At 43.1% G+C, this 19,719-nt stretch overlaps 1 protein-coding gene across 2 annotated transcripts in view; it reads right to left on the bottom strand.

The window, feature by feature from the left end:
* HTR2A (5-hydroxytryptamine receptor 2A) overlaps positions 1 to 7,440 on the bottom strand; it is a 60,138-nt gene extending 52,698 nt beyond the window's left edge. The window contains exons 1-3 of one of the 2 annotated variants that reach the window (XM_015068908.3): positions 6,750 to 7,439; positions 5,573 to 6,310; positions 2,576 to 2,776 (exon numbers count right to left, since the gene is read on the bottom strand). In XM_015068908.3, coding sequence (XP_014924394.2) covers positions 2,576 to 2,776; positions 5,573 to 5,984 — 613 coding nt within the window. In that variant the 5' untranslated portion in view covers positions 5,985 to 6,310; positions 6,750 to 7,439. Of the gene's footprint in view, positions 1 to 2,575; positions 2,777 to 5,572 lie in introns of both variants that reach the window. The other variant, XM_053215511.1, reaches the window with a different exon arrangement.
* Positions 7,441 to 19,719: the final 12,279 nt, after the last annotated feature.

Raw genomic sequence — 19,719 nt, 5'->3', positions numbered from 1 at the left:
AACAATTTCATTTAGGAACGTATTGCAGGAATGCAAGGGCAGTTCAAATTCAAATCTAGGAAGAAAACAAGATACCAGTTTTTCCCCTTCAGTTTATTGATCTATCAATAGATGCTTAAAAGGCTATGTTCATTGGTACAAGAACCCTATGACCCAGTAATTGTGCTACGAGGCATTTATCCAAGGGATACAGGTGTGCTGTTTCGAAGGACACATGCACCCCCATATTTATAGCAGCAATATCATAATAGCCAAAGTATGGAAAGAGCCCAAATGTCCATCAATGGATGAATGGATAAAGAAGATGTGGTATATATATACAATGGAGTATTTCTTGGCAATCAAAAAGAAATGAAATCTTGCCATTTGCAACTACGTGGATGGAACTGGAGGGTATGATGCTAAGTGAAGTTAGTCAAAGAACCCGTTATTTTGTATACACAAAATTCCATCTCAACTAAGTATCTAAATGTAAAATAGAAATGGAAACACAAGAAAATTCAGAATAGTTAGGCTAAGCTCCTTTGGGTTCTTAAGAATTTTTTCCCCCAACTGTCCTCTACTCAGCCTTACATCTCAGACCTGCGATATAGAGCCTAGGTAAACTCCATTTTTGTCTTCTTACCTGCCTTCCCCCACCACCTTGTTGGAGGTCTTCAAATACATAACTTGGTCCATTCAGTGCTAAGCACATAGTAGCTATGCTGTAAGCATGGCTTCATTGATGATGACCCCTATTAGCACTCCCACAACCTTTGCAGCCTGCCTTCCTCCTGGAGTGATGGCTGAATGGAGTGATGTCGTCCTGTGCAACCTCTCTGCACTTGATTTCCTGTAGGGTGCTTTAAACATTGCCGGGTTGGTAGTCTTTGCTCAGAAACAGCCCTTACTTCTAGTGCTATTGAGCTTGACTAAGATGGGGCAAGGGCTGTTAGTACAGCAGAAGGTAAAAGATGGGTAGTGCTCCTAGTGTCTGTCTCACCAATGGGACAGTGTACAAGGGTAAAACTTGACTATAGCATGGTTTACTTCATTTGAATTATTGCCTACTTTTGCTAATTACCTCTTGCTATTTGTTTCAGTCCTCCTCAACCCTAGTTGTACTCTTAGAATCACCCTCCCATAGAAGAATTAAATCACAATGCTCCCCAGGGGTGCAGCTGGGATTGAGAGTCACTAGTCTTTCTCTTGAAAGTGAGCGAGTCTAAGATTGCATAGATGCAGAAACAACAAACTTTGGTAAAGCAAATATGGTTTTATAAAGAAGGTGGTCATTCAGCAGTAAGTGCAGGGCTTGGTGCCAGAAGGGTGGGAGTCCCAGTCCCACCATTAGTTGGAGAGCTGATCTGGCAAGCCCACAAGACCTTTCATTGCTCTGGCTCCCTAATTGATCAAATAAGCTTAATGAGATCTATCTAGTTCAAACTGCAATAGGAAATTTAAAGTGGAAAATAGAAGACTCTACACAACTTAAAAAATCATGCAGATTGTTAGCATTTCCATCATAATTTGGCACGGTCCTATGTGCTAGCTGTGGGAGTCCTTTTGGCTAGCTGTGCAGGAGTCTTTTCACTTATTGAACCCTACTTCCCTCATCCATAAGATGGAGTTACCTATTCTGCAGAGGAATCTGTAGCAGCAAGGCAAACAATGGGAACTCAAAAAAAAACCCATCCTCGTGTTAGCTATGAACTAGGATTTCTATTACACGCTGTGGGGTAGACTCAAGCCTGCTATCAAATCCCATAGTCTCTCATGTTAGTAGATGCTGGTACCCATGTGACCATAAGCAGGTGCAGTGTTATTGCCTGTGAAGTTCTGCAGCTTTAAAGTAAACCCTGGGGGAATCTGGTTATAAACCAAGTCTGCTGAGGTGACAGGTGCAACTGACTTAGTTACCTGGGAGCTGCCCCTCTGGCTTCCATTACCCGGGCTTTCCTGTTTGTTGGGTGTGTGACAGAACATCAATCCTGGTGAGCGGTGAATGTGTGTGATCAACATAAGGGGGTTGAGATCTTCTGGGGTGTGGTGGCATAACAGGACCAGGGTTTACAGAGGCATGAGGCAGGCAGAAACGTCTTGACCCTGAGCAAGTACTGCCTCTGCAAGTCTTCTGTCCTGTGCCTCTGAGTTACAGAATCCAGCACCTTTCCCCAGTCTCCAGAAGCTGTGTGTTGTTCAGCATGGGGATCTGTAGTCTTAAACTGACCACAGTCTGGTGATGACAAATGCTGAGGTCTCCGGGGGAATTGTAGAGAACTGAGTTCGAAAGTGTGAGATGGGGAAAAAGCATCTGGAAGTGGCTTTGGCACAGTTAGGTCTAATTTTGGCGCTGTAGGTATGTATGGTCTTAACTGTGAAAGCTTGACATTGTCAGCCAGTGACGTTAATAGACTTTGCTTCCTAAAGCAAACCTGATAATGACTACATTATACCTTCTCTGGCAACAACAACAGCAAAAAAACACCCAGAGATTCAGGGTGTCAGGTTTCAGGGCAACAAAACAGGACCAGTCCCTCTGGAAGGTGTGACCTGTCCTTTCAAATGAGACCCTGAAATCCTGTACCCAACTTACCCACTGATATGGTCCAAACAGCAATTATTTTCAGGAATGCCTTAGTTCTGGAGTTGAATCGGCTGTGATGGATGGGATTCTGGATGGCAACGTAGCGATCCAGCGAGATGGCACAGAGGTGCATGATGGAGGCCGTGGAGAAGAGCACGTCCAGGTAGATCCAGACAGCACAGAGTTTGCTAGGTAGAGGCCACCGATAGCCTGTGATGCAGAAGGTTAGCGTTAGTAAGGGACCTCTGGCCTCTTGGTGGGTGGCACTTACCGTGCCGGAAGGGTTTCCATTCTGGGCAAAGGCACAGGTGCTGGCAAAGGGCAATTACCACGGATTTTCAACATATTAAAAAGCCTTAAAAAAATTGTGTTTACAATAAGCCCATACTAGCTGAGGAACACAAGGTTTGGAAATTTCTTGTGGCTGCAGTTAGGCCAGGGTGTTGTGGTTAACGTGGGTTGTCTTCAGGGTTTCTCTTGATCTATCTCCTCTGCCTAACGGAATTGACCTTTATTGTCTTTAATGAGCTAGCAGCCTCGATGTATTTTGAGCCCCTCTATTGAAGCTCCTCTTGTAGTGCACTGCCTTCAGTTCACCTCTTACACATGTTGTAGGGTCCCGGAGGTTCGACCCACCTGCGAATCACTAGAACCCCTCAGTCTTCCACAGTGATTGCATTTGGTGGTCTCCCAATCAATGCTATTGGTGTGAATGAATAAATGATTAAAAGGTCCAGATGGACAATATTTTTATTTGGAAAGACAAAGTAATTACATAATATTTGGGGATGTTTAACTCCAGTTTGGAATGTGCCTGTGGGTAGGGGAAACCTGCAGAAAAGCATGGTGTTCTTGCCCTGACCATTGTTTCAGGGAAGTGGCTCTCAAACTTGAGGGAGCCTCAGAATTTCCTTGATGGGGTCTTAAAATGGTACTGCCGGACCCCACCTGGAGGTCCTGATGATGTGAATCTGCAGTGGGGCAGAAGAGTCATTTCTAACAAGTCACCAGGTGGTGCTGCTGGTCGAAGGATCACATTTGGGCAGCAGCTGCTGCCGCAGTGGTTGTCAGCCCGCCGCCCCCCCCCCCCCCCCCCACTTTGCAATCAGCTTGGAGAGCTTTTCTCTAGGGTCCCGGGGCCTAGGGGTGTGGGTGGAGGTGGGCCCCAAACAAAGTGTTGCAAATCTGTCCCTGATGATTCCAATATGAAGAGCTCTGCGGGAGGAGGGTCCATAAGGCATATTTGAAGTGCCCTGTCTTTGTTGGAGAGGGATTCAAACAGGTAAACCTGTATTAGTTTTGATAGCTGTGTAAGCAGTGATGTTGCATCTGTGTGCTTGTGAAAAGGCAAGTCCTAAAGATTGCCTTTCTTTGCGATATTCCAGACTCACAAAGCTGAATGAACTACATTCGCAAACAGACTCTGTGAAAATGCCATCACCTATATTTAGGAAAGTAAAGGGTGCAGGATACCAGCCTAACATAATGCTGTTCACTCTGATTATTTGGAGGGGGAAAAAACCAACAACGAAAACCTAAAACAGGAGCGTCTTCATTTGCAGTGCCTAGAGGGAAGCCCCGCTCCGTCTGGTCGGAACTGATGTTAGCCTCTGGAGTTTGCTCTGCAGGGAGGAGGCAGTTGGGGCGGGCCTAGTCTGGTTTCCGAGGCAAGGATAGAGAGGGAGCGTTTCCTCACCCTGCGGTGGTGGGTTCGGGGAGAGGTCCAACTCCTGCTGGAACAGGCTGCACGCGGAGTGGTCGCCGCCAGGGGGCGCAGTTGGATCCCGAGCGGGAGGCCCTGGCCAGGTCCTAGCTTCTTAACCCAGCTGGCGGGTGCCTGCCCCCCACCTGCCACTGGGGTCACCCGCCCCCGCCCCGCGCTGTGGTTTTGGTTCCCTGACAGAACCTCTGGGAGTCGTCCGCAACTCCCGGAGTTCGCCTTCTAAGGGGGTGGGGTTTGAGGAAGCCAGAACCTTTGCAGCCTGTCTGGGAAATGACGGCGAATTTAATGAAATCATCCCGGTGTGACATTTGAGTGGCCAAAGGGAGGCTGGCCTTGCAAGGAAGCATTATCGACCCTGTGCAAACCGGCGCCTGCTCTGCGTTGCCCATCTCCCTCCTCTTCCAGACTCGGCGCTGGGGTGATACATATATAGCCCCTAAGACCTGGCCAGAAAAATCCCCTCTTACACTGACCATAATGTATTTCCAGCTCTGAGTGACTGTGTGCCTATGTCAGTCTAAATATTGTTTTAAAAAGAAACCCGGCTGTATTACTCCTGACTTGAAAACCTCACATTCTGCTTTCTGCTGAAGCCGTCCCAGTGTTTGCTGACTTGCTAAGAGGTCTGACTCTTTGAAACTGTTGGAGACAGCAGGATTAATGTCTTCCCTTTTGTTTTCTACCCTCCAAACCAGACGGGAGGAGTTGGTGTGGCTGTGTTTTTAAAGAGCGGAGGGCATAATTCAGAGGCACACTTCCGAATTAGCTTCTCTGGGTAGGAACAACTGACACTGGAGTAATTCATTTATTCTAAAGGAGAATCTGCATATTTTAACATCACACCCGCTGCACCACTGAGATTGTCTCTGCACATGTTTGTTCTAAGGCAACTGGGAAGGTTTTACCACTCCAGTGGAAGTGCTGAAAACTGTGACAAAGATACCACTGTGCTTTGTCCCGGAGGCTGGAATACTTGGGAATCTACAGAAGTGAAAATCAAGGGGATTCAGAAGGACAGATTACTGCTTTATGACTTCTTTGGGGGCATTTAAAATTACTAGATGAAATGTACGTGTCCCAAAGCCCCAAACTCTCCAATAATAGTTTGTCAGATTGTGTAATATGTGAAAGTTCACTTTAAATTTAAGGAGTATGACACCGTAGACCCTTGACTATAAATAAGCCCTGGTGTTGAGTTTGTCCCTTGAGCCCCAGCTCATCTGCTCCTCACATGCACATGCTACTACCAGGGTGGGTATAGCTGGGAAACTAACGCCACTCACCATATAGGATGGTTAACATGGACACGGGCATGACAAGGAAACCCAGCAGCATATCAGCTATGGCAAGTGACATCAGGAAATAGTTGGTGGCGTTCTGCAGCTTTTTCTCTAGGGACACTGCCATGATGACGAGTATGTTTCCAGCAATGGTTAGAATAATCACTACAGCTGTCAACAAAGCAGACCAGTTTTTTTCCTGGAGATGAAGTAAGGAGAAGCAGGGTGGTGAGAGGCAGCCCTCACAGGAAAGGTTGGTTCGATTTTCCGAGTCCACTGTCCAGTTAAATGCATCTGAAGTGTTAGCTTCTCCGTTGTTAAAGTCATTATTGTAGAGCCTTGTGTCGTCATGTAATTGCACTAAGGAGTTTGTAGTGGAGCTCAAGGAAGCATTTTCTTCAAAAAGAACATCCATTGCTAAGCCAGAATTTGTAGCAGCTGAAGTAAAGGAAAACTAACAAGTCAGAGCCTCAGCCCGCCATTCATCTTTCTGTCCTCACGCTCTGTCACACGGAAGCGGGTGTACATGCTGGGCTCCTTGGGTTGCCTTTTTTCCCTCATGATCACAATGGTTGTTGAGGAACTGCAGTGGCTTCTTCTATTTCTTTCCTTTACAATGTTAGGGGAGTCTTGTTGGTTGCATTTTTTTTTTTTTTCCTTCAAAGCAAGGTCAAAAAAGCAGAATGAACTTTTTAACAAAGGTTGCAGAGTTTTGAGGATTCAGGAAGAAACAAGGTGATCCTGGCCAGAAAAGAAAAGTTTGGTGATTACCAGGAATCTCCCTGAGCTCTACCTCATTCTGTTGGTTATGTTGATCACACTAGTTTAGCCACAGCAGTATTAAAATAGCATGCAGTCCAAAACAGTGGGGCGGGAGGCATTCTACATTAAGAAAATCCGTTAAAAATACATCCAGTGTTAATCCCATAGTAATTGAATCTAGTTGGGGTTATAGTTCTAAGTCTGAGGCTGAATGTTGGGAATTTCCCAGCTGCTGTCGGGAATTTCCATTTGCATTATTCTTAGTTAATAAAAGAAGGAAAAAAAAAAGTCTTAAGCAAAGATCAGACAACTTTCCACGCTAGCAATTCTCATGGAAATGATAACATTTTGGCCAAGCACGATTTCAAGCCAGAAAGAAAATCGCACGGCAGTAAAATACAGCAGCATGAGAACTTACATTTGTCTTCAGGGTCCCCACGTTAGACATACTTTGCTGTTCTGTGACTTGCCGCATCTCTCATGGTAAGTAAGCGAGCATAGAGTCCCTTCTTGAGCATCGACCAGCATAATAGAATAGTAATTTGATTTCTGTTTTGCTGACTTCAAAAACTGCATGCACGAGTAGAACCACTTCCAGCGCTGCGCGGTCTGTGTTTGCTGGCTCTGCCCCCACTCAGCTGGGTTGCTCCCTCCCTGTGGGGCTTGCCTGAGCCAGGCACACGTTGAGAAATCATTCATGAGCCCCTCTCAAAGTCGCACAAAAGAAATCCCGCAGGAAAGTAGGGAGAGCTGCCTGTGCCCAGGGATTCGTGGTTTCCACGGGAATGGACCAGCTCTCCGGCTGCCTTGTTCACTTCACCAGACCTCCCTCTATCTGCATGTCATAAACTGCAAGGTAGCAACAGCCAGGGAGGGCGGACCAAAGAGGCTTTTTTTTTTTTTTTCTTTTTCTCTTGTTTCTCCTTTTTGCTACACGTTAACACTGGGAAGTTTTCTATTGTTAGAAACGGGAGAAATCGCCTTCTGTACAGATGGCTAAAGCAGGTAAGCTGCTCTGTGGTGTTTTTAGGGTGAAGAGCTAACATAAATAAGGCTAGAAAATGGCATATCCCGGGAGCGCTGTAAGCATGCCATGCTTCCGTCCAGAGCCCGTAAGCGCTTATGCCCGAAGCGCAGCTACTGACGTCAGTGACTTGGGCTCAGAGTGGCCAAGCACCTCTTGGGCGATACTCAAACCGTTTGTAGCATTTTTAGTTCTTAAAAGCATAACACCATTCAACTAACTTTGTCCAGACTTGTACCGCCTAGAAGTAATTAAAAATCTCACATGTGGAAGACAGAGTTAGTTTCTCAGAGAATTTTGAAGGCCTCCTGCCTTCCTTGTAAACCAAACAAAATGCGCCTTCTATAGTTTCTAAAGAAAGCAGCTATATGGCAGACGCAGAAGCGTATGTATGCATATACACGCTATCTGCTTATTTTTACAGAAGAAAACAGGAGTCTTTGCTGAATAGCACAGTTTTCTCGGTTTCTGTCCATTGTCTTCACATTGTCTCTGGACACATTCCATCCCTTGAGTCCCTTCAACATGTCTTGGGACAAACCTGTACCTTCTTAGCAGATGGTTTCTCTCAGCTCTTGACTTAGACATTCAGCTGCCTGACCCCCTTTGTCTGTGCCCTAGAAGACCTTGACTGTGCACCTTTCTCCCTACCCCGTGCCCACTTCTTGGTGCTTATCTCCACCCATTCTCTTAGTCACAGAATCAGCATCTCTACAGACAGCTGGCTGTTAGCAAGACTCTTCATTTGTTCTCACTGCCAGAACTTTGTCCACAATGCCACTTGGGTGGACTCAGATGTCCTATCCTCCGGCCCATGCCCTACAAGCTTGCTGGGCTGGAGCGTCTCCTTAGTGGGATTTTCCCTTTCTACCACCCTCCTCCCCCTCTGCATTCCTCAGAGAAGGAGGGGGGTGATGCCGGGCACCTAGAGCAGGCAGCAGAGAGCTGGGCTCTGGGTCATGACTCCTTGGTTTTGAATCCCGGCTCCTTGACTCAAACAGCAGAGCCCTGGACAATCCAGCTGTCCTCCTTGAGACTCCGTATCCTCCCTTGTAAAAATGGGATAATTGTAGTACCTCCCTCATGGTGGCAATGAAACTAAAAGGAGGTCATGCATATAAATAATTAACCCAACATGCTTAAAGGATGTTGTTAATGTCAGTGGCTTCTATTAATACTAGTGTTGACTTTATTAAAACAAAATTGACCTCACTCCCAATCAACTTGTGCTTCCATTCGTTCAGTCTCTCCCTTGTGAGGCACAACTCCGGTCTCTTCTGCCCCCACCGTTCCCACTTCCCAGGCCTGGATTCCTGTTTTCTTCTATAGGCAGCCTGAGTGCAAGTGAACTTGCAGGTTGTTCCTTTCGAAGCATCTGTACTTGCAGTTCCCTGTGTCTGGAATGCTCCCCACCCCCCTCATAGTATCCATCTGGCAAATTCCTACTCCATTGTCAAGGCTCAGTTCCAGAGGTAAGTCCTCTGAATCCCACTCTTGACACTCACTACCTGTGTGACCTTGAGAAGCTGCTTCATCTTTGTGCCTGAATTGCCTCATCTATAAATAGGGAAAAATCGTATCTACCTTAGATAATTGATGTCAGAGTTAAAATGTACCAGGCATGGGGTACCTGGGTGGCTCAGTCCGTTGAGCACCCGATTCCTGATTTTGGCTCATGTCGTGACCTCTCAGTTCATGAGTTTGACGCTGCATTGGCTCTGTGCTGATGGTAAGGAGCCTGCTTGGGATTCTCTCTCCCTCTCTCTGCCCCCTCCCCCAAATGTGTACGTATGCATGCTTGTGTGCGTGCACTCTTGCTCTCTCTCTCTCTAAACAAAAAATCACCAGACACGTGTAAACTTAAGAGCTCTGTAAAGGCTGGTTGTTGGCTTACGGTTATCAAGCTTTCCATGGCTCTCCTTCTCCCATATGTAGGCCCCTTCAGCTTTCTATTTTATCAGGGCTCACATTGCATGTGGGCAAAGACTAGGTTTGTCTTGTTGATGGCTGTACACATAGTGCTTAGATTTGTTTGTTGAAAGAAACGTGTGACTGATAAATACCTGTTCACATGTCTGTCTGTATTAAATGGTGAACTTCTTACCTATCTTCAAGGCTAAGCATGGTATCTCCCGCTGAATTTTGAAAGAATAAATGAATTGACAGCCTGTATTAAAAAGCAGAATCAGGGGGAAACAAAGAATCTCTAGTTCCTTTTTCATTACTTTGCCCAATGAGATACTAATTTAATCTTAAGAGAAGTGTGATTGAAAAATACTTTGTTATAAAATTAAAGCTTTCTGATGATACATTTTGTTTTATGGATTACTGTGTTTTTCTTAGAGAAATCTGATCTCAGGCTTCATGTCTTCATGAATAGGTAGGTTTGCAATCATGGCAAAGCCAGTCCATGAATTTCTTGGTGTACGATTTATATTGCAAAAATAATTGTCAGTAGCCTTTGGGGTTATTCACAACTGTATGAATACTTGTGCAAAACTCAGAGCCTTGGCTACTGTGCTTAAGCAGAGCTTGTGTATTAATAGGGTGGGGGTGAGATTTGGTAGGAATGGTTTCTTAAAGGTCAGACACTGTTGAGTTGGGAAGAGGGTTGTAGGTTGGCTGCTATGGTGAACACTGATGTGCAGCCCGGCTTCTCCTTCAGAGGTACTCGTTTTCCCTGTTGCTGGAAGTGTTGATAACTGATGGCTCTCAGTGGATTCTCGTTGTGAAAATTAACCTCCACCAAAGAGGCCATTTTGCCCATAGTCCTGCCTCTCCCCTGGGGTCTGCTGTGAGGATACAAAAGTCTGGTTCCCTTGCCTCAGGACTGGACGATGCTGAGGGACCATCCTGGTATACCAGAGCCTCCATGACATCTGCTGAGGCCTCTGTTGGGACTACACCATAGTTAATCTCCTCCCTCTCCCTTGTCCTGCCTCTCTCGCTGCCCTGCAGATACGGATCTGGAGCTCTAGGCATTCCTTCTCGTGTACACAAGTGTGTCTCTTGCACACAAGTGTGGCTTCCTAGGGAACCTAAAGCTTATATTTAAAAAATAAAAAAAAAATTTTTAACGTTTATTTATTTTTGAGAGAGAGTGAGCAGGGGAAGGGCAGAGAGAGAGAGGGAGATACAGAATCCAAAGCAGGCTCCAGGCTCTGCACTGTCAGCACAGAGCCCGACATGGGGCTGAACTCACGAACCTCAAGACCAGACCTCAGCCCAAATTGGCCACTTAACTGACTGAGCCACCTAGGCACCCCCGTACGGCCTATATTTTTTTCTATTATTTATTTTTTTAATTGTCCCATTTTATTATTTTTAATATAATTTATTGTCAAATTCGCTTACATACAACACCCAGTGCTCATCCCAGTAAGTGCCGTCCTCTATGCCCATCATGGGTGGGGGTGGGGGAAGAAAGGCCTATATTTTTAAACTTGTGTTTTTAATGCTCACTCTGGATGAGCTTATTTAGGGAAAATAGAAAAAAAAAAGTATATTGATGAATATACTATTCTCCGGGCAGCTGGGAGGCTCAGTTAAGCCTCCGACTTTGGCTCAAGTCATGATCTCACGGTTTGTGAGTTCAGCCCCACGTTGGGCTCTGTGCTGACAGCTCAAAGCCTGGGGCTGCTTCAGATTCTGTGTCTCCCTGTCTCTGCCACTTCCCCGCCTTGTGCTGTCTCTCAGAAATTAAACATTATAAAAATACGTTATTCTCATAATCTAGAAGTTCTTTATTGGACAACTGGCTTTACAATATACTTCCACAAGGAATTTAAGGCCAATAACCCCCAAAAGAAACTTCCTTGGGGCACAATTACTTGAGTTCCTAATTGGGCCTTCTTTCAGGATATGTTTTGCAATGTTCTGTTTATTCTGGGAGGGTTCACCAAAAGATGATTGCCTAAATCAGATGTTGACTTTTTTTTTTTTAATGGGTTGCAGTGGTATTTGCAACCTTGAATTTTCCTACAGTCAAAAGTGAGTGGCTTCTGAAACATGAGTGCTTTACAGATATTAGTAGATGTGTGAGGGAAATTGTTGAGCAAGTAAATCGGGAGTAGAATGCATCCTATTGCCTCCTCTTAGATATCTGCAGTGTACTGTAAACCTAACATATGCAGTGAGGGACTGTGCAGTGAAGAGATTTGCTCACAATTACCTTTCTCAATTCCGATCTGTCCCCCACAACACTCATTTCAGGCCCCTTTCGCTCATTTAAGGACTGTAAAACTAAAATGTAAAGATCCTAAGCATATAGTTCAAGTTTTGACGAGCATCCACTGGTGTGACCATCCCACAAGTAAAAAAGCCACCATTGCCATCACTTCTGAAATTTCTCTCCTCCTGCTCTTCTCACCTTGATTTAAATGGTAACCTATAGTATATACTGATTTTTGTTCTGGCTTCTTTTGCTCAGTAGTATGTGAGATTTACCCATGTTGCTGTAAACTTTCTGTGGATCGTAGCCTGAAAAACTGTTAAATGACCTGTATGTTTGGGAAGTCATTTATTTCCTCTTGTTCAAAGAAACCTAGGCCACATCCTTGGTGCAGTCTTCCTAGGTTTCTCTTCAGGGCCATGTCAACCTTCACCTCTGCTCAGTGGACTATGTCTGATTTTATTCTGAAATGGCTGCCTAGAATTCTTCAACTCTGTTCTTAAGAATATATCCTTGAGATTTAGGCTGTCCAAATCCTACTAATAGTCTGAGAATGAGAACAATTTTCTTTAAATTTTTACTTAGAAAATTTTTTAACATTTATTTTTGAGAGTGAGAGACAGACAAAGCGTGAGCAGGGATGGGGCAGAGAGAGAGGGAGACACAGAATCCGAAGGGGCATCCAGGCTCTGAGCTGTCAACATGGGGCTCGAACCCACGAACCGTGAGATGATGACCTGAGCCGAAGTTGGCTGCCCAGCGGACTGAGCCACCCGAGTGCCCTGAGAACAAATTTTAACAGAAGATTTCCCAAATGATAAATGATCCATCCCTTCCTTTGGATGCTCTAGTTCTCAGGTTTAGAACAAACCAGACCACTTGATGACTGCATGCTTAAAAAGCAAGGTCTTAAATTGTCCTCCCTTACACCATTGACTTAGGTCAAAAGAAGCAATTACTTGGAATTAGCTAATCACTGTTCTCTGTTAAATATTTGCACAGTGGTGTTTAGTTTAACAATACTCCTAACAGACAACCTTTGAGTGCTATGTCAAGCCCTGTTGTAGTGCTGAGTAGAACATTAAAGATAAGATTCCTTCCTTAATTCATAAACTTAATAGTTGGTGGCAGCAAGTTGGAGTTCAGGGGTATAGGGAGGAGGTATAAACTTGGTGATCCGTGGCATTGTGGTGGTACTTAAAGTATGAAACTTGGTGGGAACGCTGAGGGAAGGAGTGGAAACATAAGGGAAAAGAGGTTTGAGGAATGGGCCCTGGATTTTTCCAATATTTTGACGTTGGAGCAATCTAGGGGGGAACTACTCAAGCAGAATGAGTAGCACTCAGTGAATTAGGAGGGACAAAGGTACTATCCCAGAAGTCAGATAAAAAAAAGGGGTGAGGGGGGAATATACTCAACTGTCCAATGCTCTGATTAGCTGAGTATGAGATAGAAGAAATGACAATCACATTTGCCAAAATGGAAACATTTGGCTTTGACTGTAACTGGAGTAGTTGGGAGTAAGAGCCCAACTATGTGGATACAAAAAAAATATAGGAAGACGGGAAGAAGTGATAAATATAGACAGAGATAACTACTTTGATAATCTAAATGGAATTGCAAATGATGGGATATGAGGCAAAGAGAATTTTTTTTTCAAGATAAAGATAAATTATACTGTGTTTTTGTGGTGATAGGAATGATCCCGAAGAAAGGAAGAAATTGACCATGCAATAGAGGCAGGAAATAATTGCTGGAATGACAGCTTTGATTTAGAGACAAGGAATGGATTTTAAAGATTTTAAGGAGGTAGAGGATTCAACAAAAAATCTTTAGAGAAATGGTAAGACCACTTAGGGGAGTATGGTGTCTTGGAACCCAAAAGAAGAAAGTCTTCTCAAGAAAGAGGCTAAGAGGTTCATGAATACTGAGATGTCTATTAAGATGAAAGCACGGAAGAGTCCATTGGATTTAGCAACATGAGTTTGGTGATAACCTTGATAAGATCCCTTTCATTGAAAATGTTAAAATACACACGAACAACATGGGTTGATAGCAGGGGGTGAATGGGAGGTGGATAGCATGTGACACGTGAGAAAACCAAGTGTCTAAAGGTGACTATGAGGTTTTAGATCTGAGCAACTGGGTGGGTGGAGTGGTCCTTAACCGAAGTGGGGCAGGCTTTTAGGAGGTACAACTTTTAGAAAATTTCAGACCAGTTTGGGGCATGTTAAACTGGAGATGAATTATAACAAATAACAATGTCCTAAAACACAAGTGAATGTAAAAGTCTGGAGGAGAATGAGGGAGATTGAAGTTGGAGATACAAATTAGGATATTGTGAATATATAAGTGATGTTGAGAGTCATGAAATACTTGAGAAATCATCCCATCTAAGGAGAGTAAGAAGCTGTCCAAGGACAGAATCCAGAGATTCTTTAACATTTAGAGGTGAGGGAAATGAGGAAGAACCCACAAAGGACAGTGGGGTGGAGGTGATGACGAAGGAGAAAAAGGCAAGAGTGTGGTGTCCTGGGAGCTAAGACAATAGAATATATTTAAGAAATTTATTTACATTTATGTATAACATAGAGGGTGTAACATAATGATTTAAAAACTGTAGGGGCACCTGGGTGACTCGGTTGAACATTGGCTCTTGATTTTGGCTTCCGGTCATGATCTCACGGTTTGTAAGACTGAGCCTTGTGTCAGACTCTGCACTGAGTGTAGAGCCTGCTTGGGATTTTCTCTTGCGTGCTCACGTGCGCTCTCTCTCTGCCCCTCTCCCCTGCTTGCATGCACTTCTGTCTTTCAAAGTATATAAACTTTAAAAAATACTTTAAAAATTCTGTACGTTACCCAGTGCTCATGATAAATGTACTCTTAATCTCTTTTACCTGTTTGACCCAGCCCTCTCCCAAACTCCCCTCTGGTAACCACCAGTTTGTTCTCTGTATTGTAACCATCTTTATGTTTTTGTTTGAGATTACACATACAAGTGAAACAACACGGTTTGTCTTTAGACTCTGTCTGACTTATTTCGCTTAGCATTATACCCTTTAGGTCCATACATGGTGAAAATGCAAGATCTCAGTTTTTTTTGACTGAGTAATATTCCACCGAATACATATAACACTGTCCATCTATTGATGGACACGTGAGTTGCTTCCATTTGTTGGCAATTGTCAGTAATGCTGCAGTAAACATAGGGATGATAGATCTTCTCAAATTAGTGTTTTCATTTTGGGGGGGGGGCGGGTAGATACCCAGTAGTAGAATTCCTGGATCATATGGTATTCCCATTTTTAATTTTTTGAGGCACTTCGTACTGTTTTTCAGAGTGGCTGCTCCAATTTGCATTCCCACCAACTGTGCATGAGTTCCTTTTTCTACACATTTGCACCAACACTTGTTATTTCTTGTCTTTTGGATGCTATTCATTCTGCCTGGTGTGAAGTGATATCTCATTGTGGTTTTGATTTACATTTACCTGATGATGAGTAATGTTAAGCATCTTTTCATTTGTGGTCCTCTGTATATCTTGTATGGTGAAAGGTCTATTCAGGTTCTGTGCCCAACTTTTAATCAAATTATTTGTCTTTTTGGTGTTGCATTGGAGTTCTTTATTTTAGATATTAACCTCTTATCAGACACATCGTTTTTAAATATATTCCATTCACTATGTTCCTTTATTTTGTTGTTGGCCTTTACTTTGCAAAAGCTTTTTATGTTGGTATAGTCCCAATAGTTGATTTTTGCTTTCATTTCTCTTGCCTTAGGAGACCTTTAGAATAAGTTTCCGTTGATGTCCAAGAGATTACTGCCTGCTGCCTGCTTCAAGGAGTTGGATGGTTTCAGGTGTTCAACCTGTTTGAAGTTTCTTTGTATATGGTGTAGGAAAGTGGTCCAGTTTCATTCTTTGCCATGTAGCTGTTCAGTTGCCCCAGTACTATTTATTGAAGAGATTGTCTTCTCCCCACTGGATACTCTTAGCTACTTTGTCCTAGATTAATTGACTAGATAAGCATGGCTTTATCTCTGGGTTCTATATTCTGTTCCATTGATCCATATGTGTTTTTGTGCCAGTACTATCCTGTTTTTATTACTTCAGCTTTGTGGTATGACTTGAAATCTGGAACTGTGATACCTCCAGCTTTGATTGCTTGGCTAGTTGGGATCTTCTGTGGTTCCATATAAATTTTAGTATTCTAGTTCTGCGAAAAATGCTGTTGATACTGCATTGAATCTGTAGACTACTTTGGGTAGAATGGACATGTTCCCAACGTTCTTCCAATCCATGAATGTACAATAGCTTTCCATTTGTGTCCTCTTCAGCACTTGCGTTTTCAGATAACAGGTCTTTGGCCTCTTCAGTTAATTTTATTCTTAGGTATCGAACTCTTTTTGGTGTAATGGTAAATGGAATTTTTTCTTAAAAAAGAAGGTGAAATACTGTGAAGCTTCTAGGAATCATGCACTTGAAGAGTATTTCATCATGTGGAAAACTACTCATAAGTTAACATTAAACAAGAGTAGGATATAAAGACCTCTCTAGAATATTGTTACTTTTGAGAACATGTATGCCTTTCTTAAATTTAAAGCAAACACATTAAAATGGTCAAAACCATCTGGGCCAAGAAGTTCATCATATTTTCGACTTTATAAGCTTTCTGAGCCATGTATATGCTCCTAGAAATATTACTTAATGATCAAATGTCCTATGAAGAGAGCTGGGGATGATCTTACATTCTTACTATGGGATACACTGACTTTAAGGTGAAATTTTTAAAAAATAGCTTGTACCTTTAAGACATAGTAGTTGTGGTATTCAGGATTTTATTGGCAAGGGGAAAATATCTAAGTCAAAGAAACCTCAGAAAGAGAGGTAATTGATAAGTCCAGGAATAGAACTGGAGCTTAAGGCATGGCAATATCTAGAAGCTAAAAAGATGGAGACAATATTTCTATCCCTAGAACTGGCTTTCCTTTGGGCTGAATTGATTTTCTTTTACTGAGATGGCTTCCTTCATATAGTTGTGAAAGATAGCTGCTGACAATGCCAATTTTTGCATTATTGAAGCTTGCGAAAAGGATTTAACTGTCACAATCCTTTTATCACACGGAGGGAAGATCCTGATTGGACCTGATGTTCAGATGCCCATCTCTGAACCAATCATGGTGGCTGGAAGAATTGAGTACTTGAACTGGCCAATATGGGTCCTGCCACCCGACCATCCTTGTGCGGAGATACCAGGACATGTGATTAACCAGTGCATTAGGACCCCTTTCCTGAATAAGGACTTCTACTCAGACTAGTAAAATGACTATCTAGCCTATTAATTGAATGACACACTTGATTTGCCAATTTCTTCTTTATTCAGTCGGATTAACTGAGGTGCTTCAAGGTGCATTGCCTTTATTTAAAGTCATAAGGAATCCACTTAGTACATTCTTACTAGATGTGCTTCCTGAAATACCTAATTTACAACCAGACACAATGCAGGTTTGGGGATAAACATATATATATTCTTTAGACTAATTATACGGCAGGGGGATAACCTCTTATATGAAGAGCACAGAACTATTTAAGGCAAATATTTTTGCCGGTTCCAAAGGATTGCCTCATAAAATCTTGCAGATGCTATTAAGTGAATCTCCAAGACATTTGGGCAGGATCCCAAATTTTGTTCTGGCACCAACTGAGGGTGGTGCTACCCTGGTAGTTGTTTGTGATATGTGCTGGAGGAATATTCCTGGCAAATACACATATTCCTAACTAGGACATGTAGTGAACCACATTGGACCATGTGAGCTGTGAGGGTTCTATTTGTGTGATCAGAGCCACACCTAACAGCCTGTTAGACCTCCCTTCTGTGTCCCCATTCCATTTCCAATTTTGGGGTAATAGGGAATATGGGTAGCTGATGGTTGAGGTACTTTCCAAGGGGGAAAAGCCCTTGGGGACAATTTTACTGAAGGAGCACTGTGAGAAAAGCAGCCTATTAGAGGAAATGCATCTAAAAAGCAAATCATGACAGCTCATTGCTCAGAGGATAGATTTTTAATGTCTTGGCTTCTTTCAGGGAAGGCTGTATCTTTTCACATTACAGCCTAATTGTGCCCTTGGGTTTGACCCACATTGGATCTCTACCTCATCTTGAATTTTGGTAGAATAAGATGGGTAGCCATATACTTGGTTCCTCTGTATTCTAATGGCTGCAATAATCATAGATTAGTGAATGTGAATAGTAATTATTGACCTTCCTCAGGAGTAAAACTGTATATCAGAAAAGCCAAATTTTCACCTTCATGAGGCCCTTGTTTATTTTTATTTTTAAATTAGGTAAATTACAGTTAACATACAGTGCAGTATTAGTTTCAGGTGTACAATATAGTGATTCAAAACTTGAATAGATCTCCTGATGGTCATCACAACAAGTGCACCCCTTAATTCCCACTACCTATTTAAGCCATTCACGCACCCATTTCACCTCTGGTTACCATTGGTTTGTTCTGAATAGTTAAGACTTTAAATCTTGCTTTGACCCTTTCCCACCCCCCCCCCCTTGCTCATTTGTTAAGTTCCACATGTGAGTGAAATCAAAGGGTATTTGTCTTTGTCTGACTTATTTTGCTTAGTATAATACACTCCAGCTCCATCCACATCATTGAAAATGTAAGATTTTATTTTTTTAAAGTTTATTTTTGAGAGAGAGCATGAATGGGGAAGGGGAGAGAGAGAAAAGGAGACACAGAATCCGAAGCAGGCTCCAAGCTGTCAGCACAGAGCCCGACACGGGGCTCAATACCTGAACTGGGAGATAATGATCTGAGTTGAAGTCGGATCCTTAACTGACAGAGCCACCCAGGGGCCCCAAGATTTTATTGTTTTTCATGGCTGAGTAATACTCCACTATTTGTATGTATATGTATGCATGTGTGGTATGTATGTTTATATATATCTTACCTCTTCTTTATCCATTCATTAGTCAGTGGACACTTGGGCTGCTTCCATAATTTGGCTATTGTAGATAATGCTGCTATAAATATTGGGGTGCACGTATCTCGTTGAAATAGTATTTTTGTATTTGTTGGGTAGATACTTACTGTGATTGCTGGATGGTAGGGAAGTTCTATTTTTAACTTTCTGGGGACCCTCCATACTGTTTTTGCAGAGTGGTTGCATTCCTTTGCATTTCTACCAAAAGTGCAAGAAGGTTCCCCTTTCTCCTCATCCTGCCAACGCTTGTTTCTTGTGTTACTGATTTTAATCATTTTGATAGGTAGGAGGTGATATCTCATTGGAGTTATTGATTTGTATTTCTCTGATAAGTGGTAATGAGCAGCTTTTCACATATCAGTTGGCCATTTGTCATCTTTGGAAAAATACCTATTCACGTCTTTTGCCCATTTTTAATTTGTATAATCTGTGACTTTTAAAATCCAAATATCCCTTCTGTCCACCTGACATTGCTGTTTCTGGCAGTTAAACCCCTCAGGGTCTTTTATCAAAACCTCCAATGGGGTTCCAGAAATTATTGACATGGACAAGAATATTACTGTACATTAAAATTATTCCTTCAGGAGAGAAGGGTTTAAGATGGCAGAGGAGTATGGAAACCCTAGTTTTGTCTGGTTCCTGGAGCACAGATAAATATAAAATCGTTTTGAACACCCAAGAAACTGATCTGAGGGCTCAGCAAAAATGTACAACTAAAGGTGAAAATAACCCATTGTGGAAGGTAGGAACTACAGGGAGTTGATTTGGGGGAGAGAAGAGCTGTAGGTGCTGCAATGGGGAGGGAACCCTGATCAGAGAAAGGGAGAGTAAAAGCACATGCAGGAAATTGCACAAGGAAAATCTTCCTCTGAGCGCTTGGTGGCTCGGTTGTAAAGCTTCCCTCTCTTGATGTCAACTCAGGTCATGATCCTCTTGGTTCATGGGTCTGAGCCCTGTGTTGGGCTCTGCACTGAGAGTGCAGAGCCTGATTGGGATTTGCACTCTCTCTCCCTCTGTCTCTGTCCCCCTGCTTTCATTTGACTCCCTCCCTCCCTCCTAAATAAATAAAAAAGGCTCTTCCCCCAAACCATTAATTGTGGAAAAAGCAGGGCTAAATACCACAAATTTCATAAACAGTGGAGTGCAGAGTCTGAAATTGGGGAGGTTTGGGCCATCAAAGATGTTGTCTGGTG

This window comes from Acinonyx jubatus, chromosome A1 (assembly GCF_027475565.1).
Source record: "Acinonyx jubatus isolate Ajub_Pintada_27869175 chromosome A1, VMU_Ajub_asm_v1.0, whole genome shotgun sequence".
NCBI classification, from domain to species: Eukaryota; Metazoa; Chordata; class Mammalia; order Carnivora; family Felidae; genus Acinonyx; species Acinonyx jubatus.
Note: the sequence above shows the minus strand (reverse complement) of the source record. Positions and strands in the feature narration are given on the sequence as shown.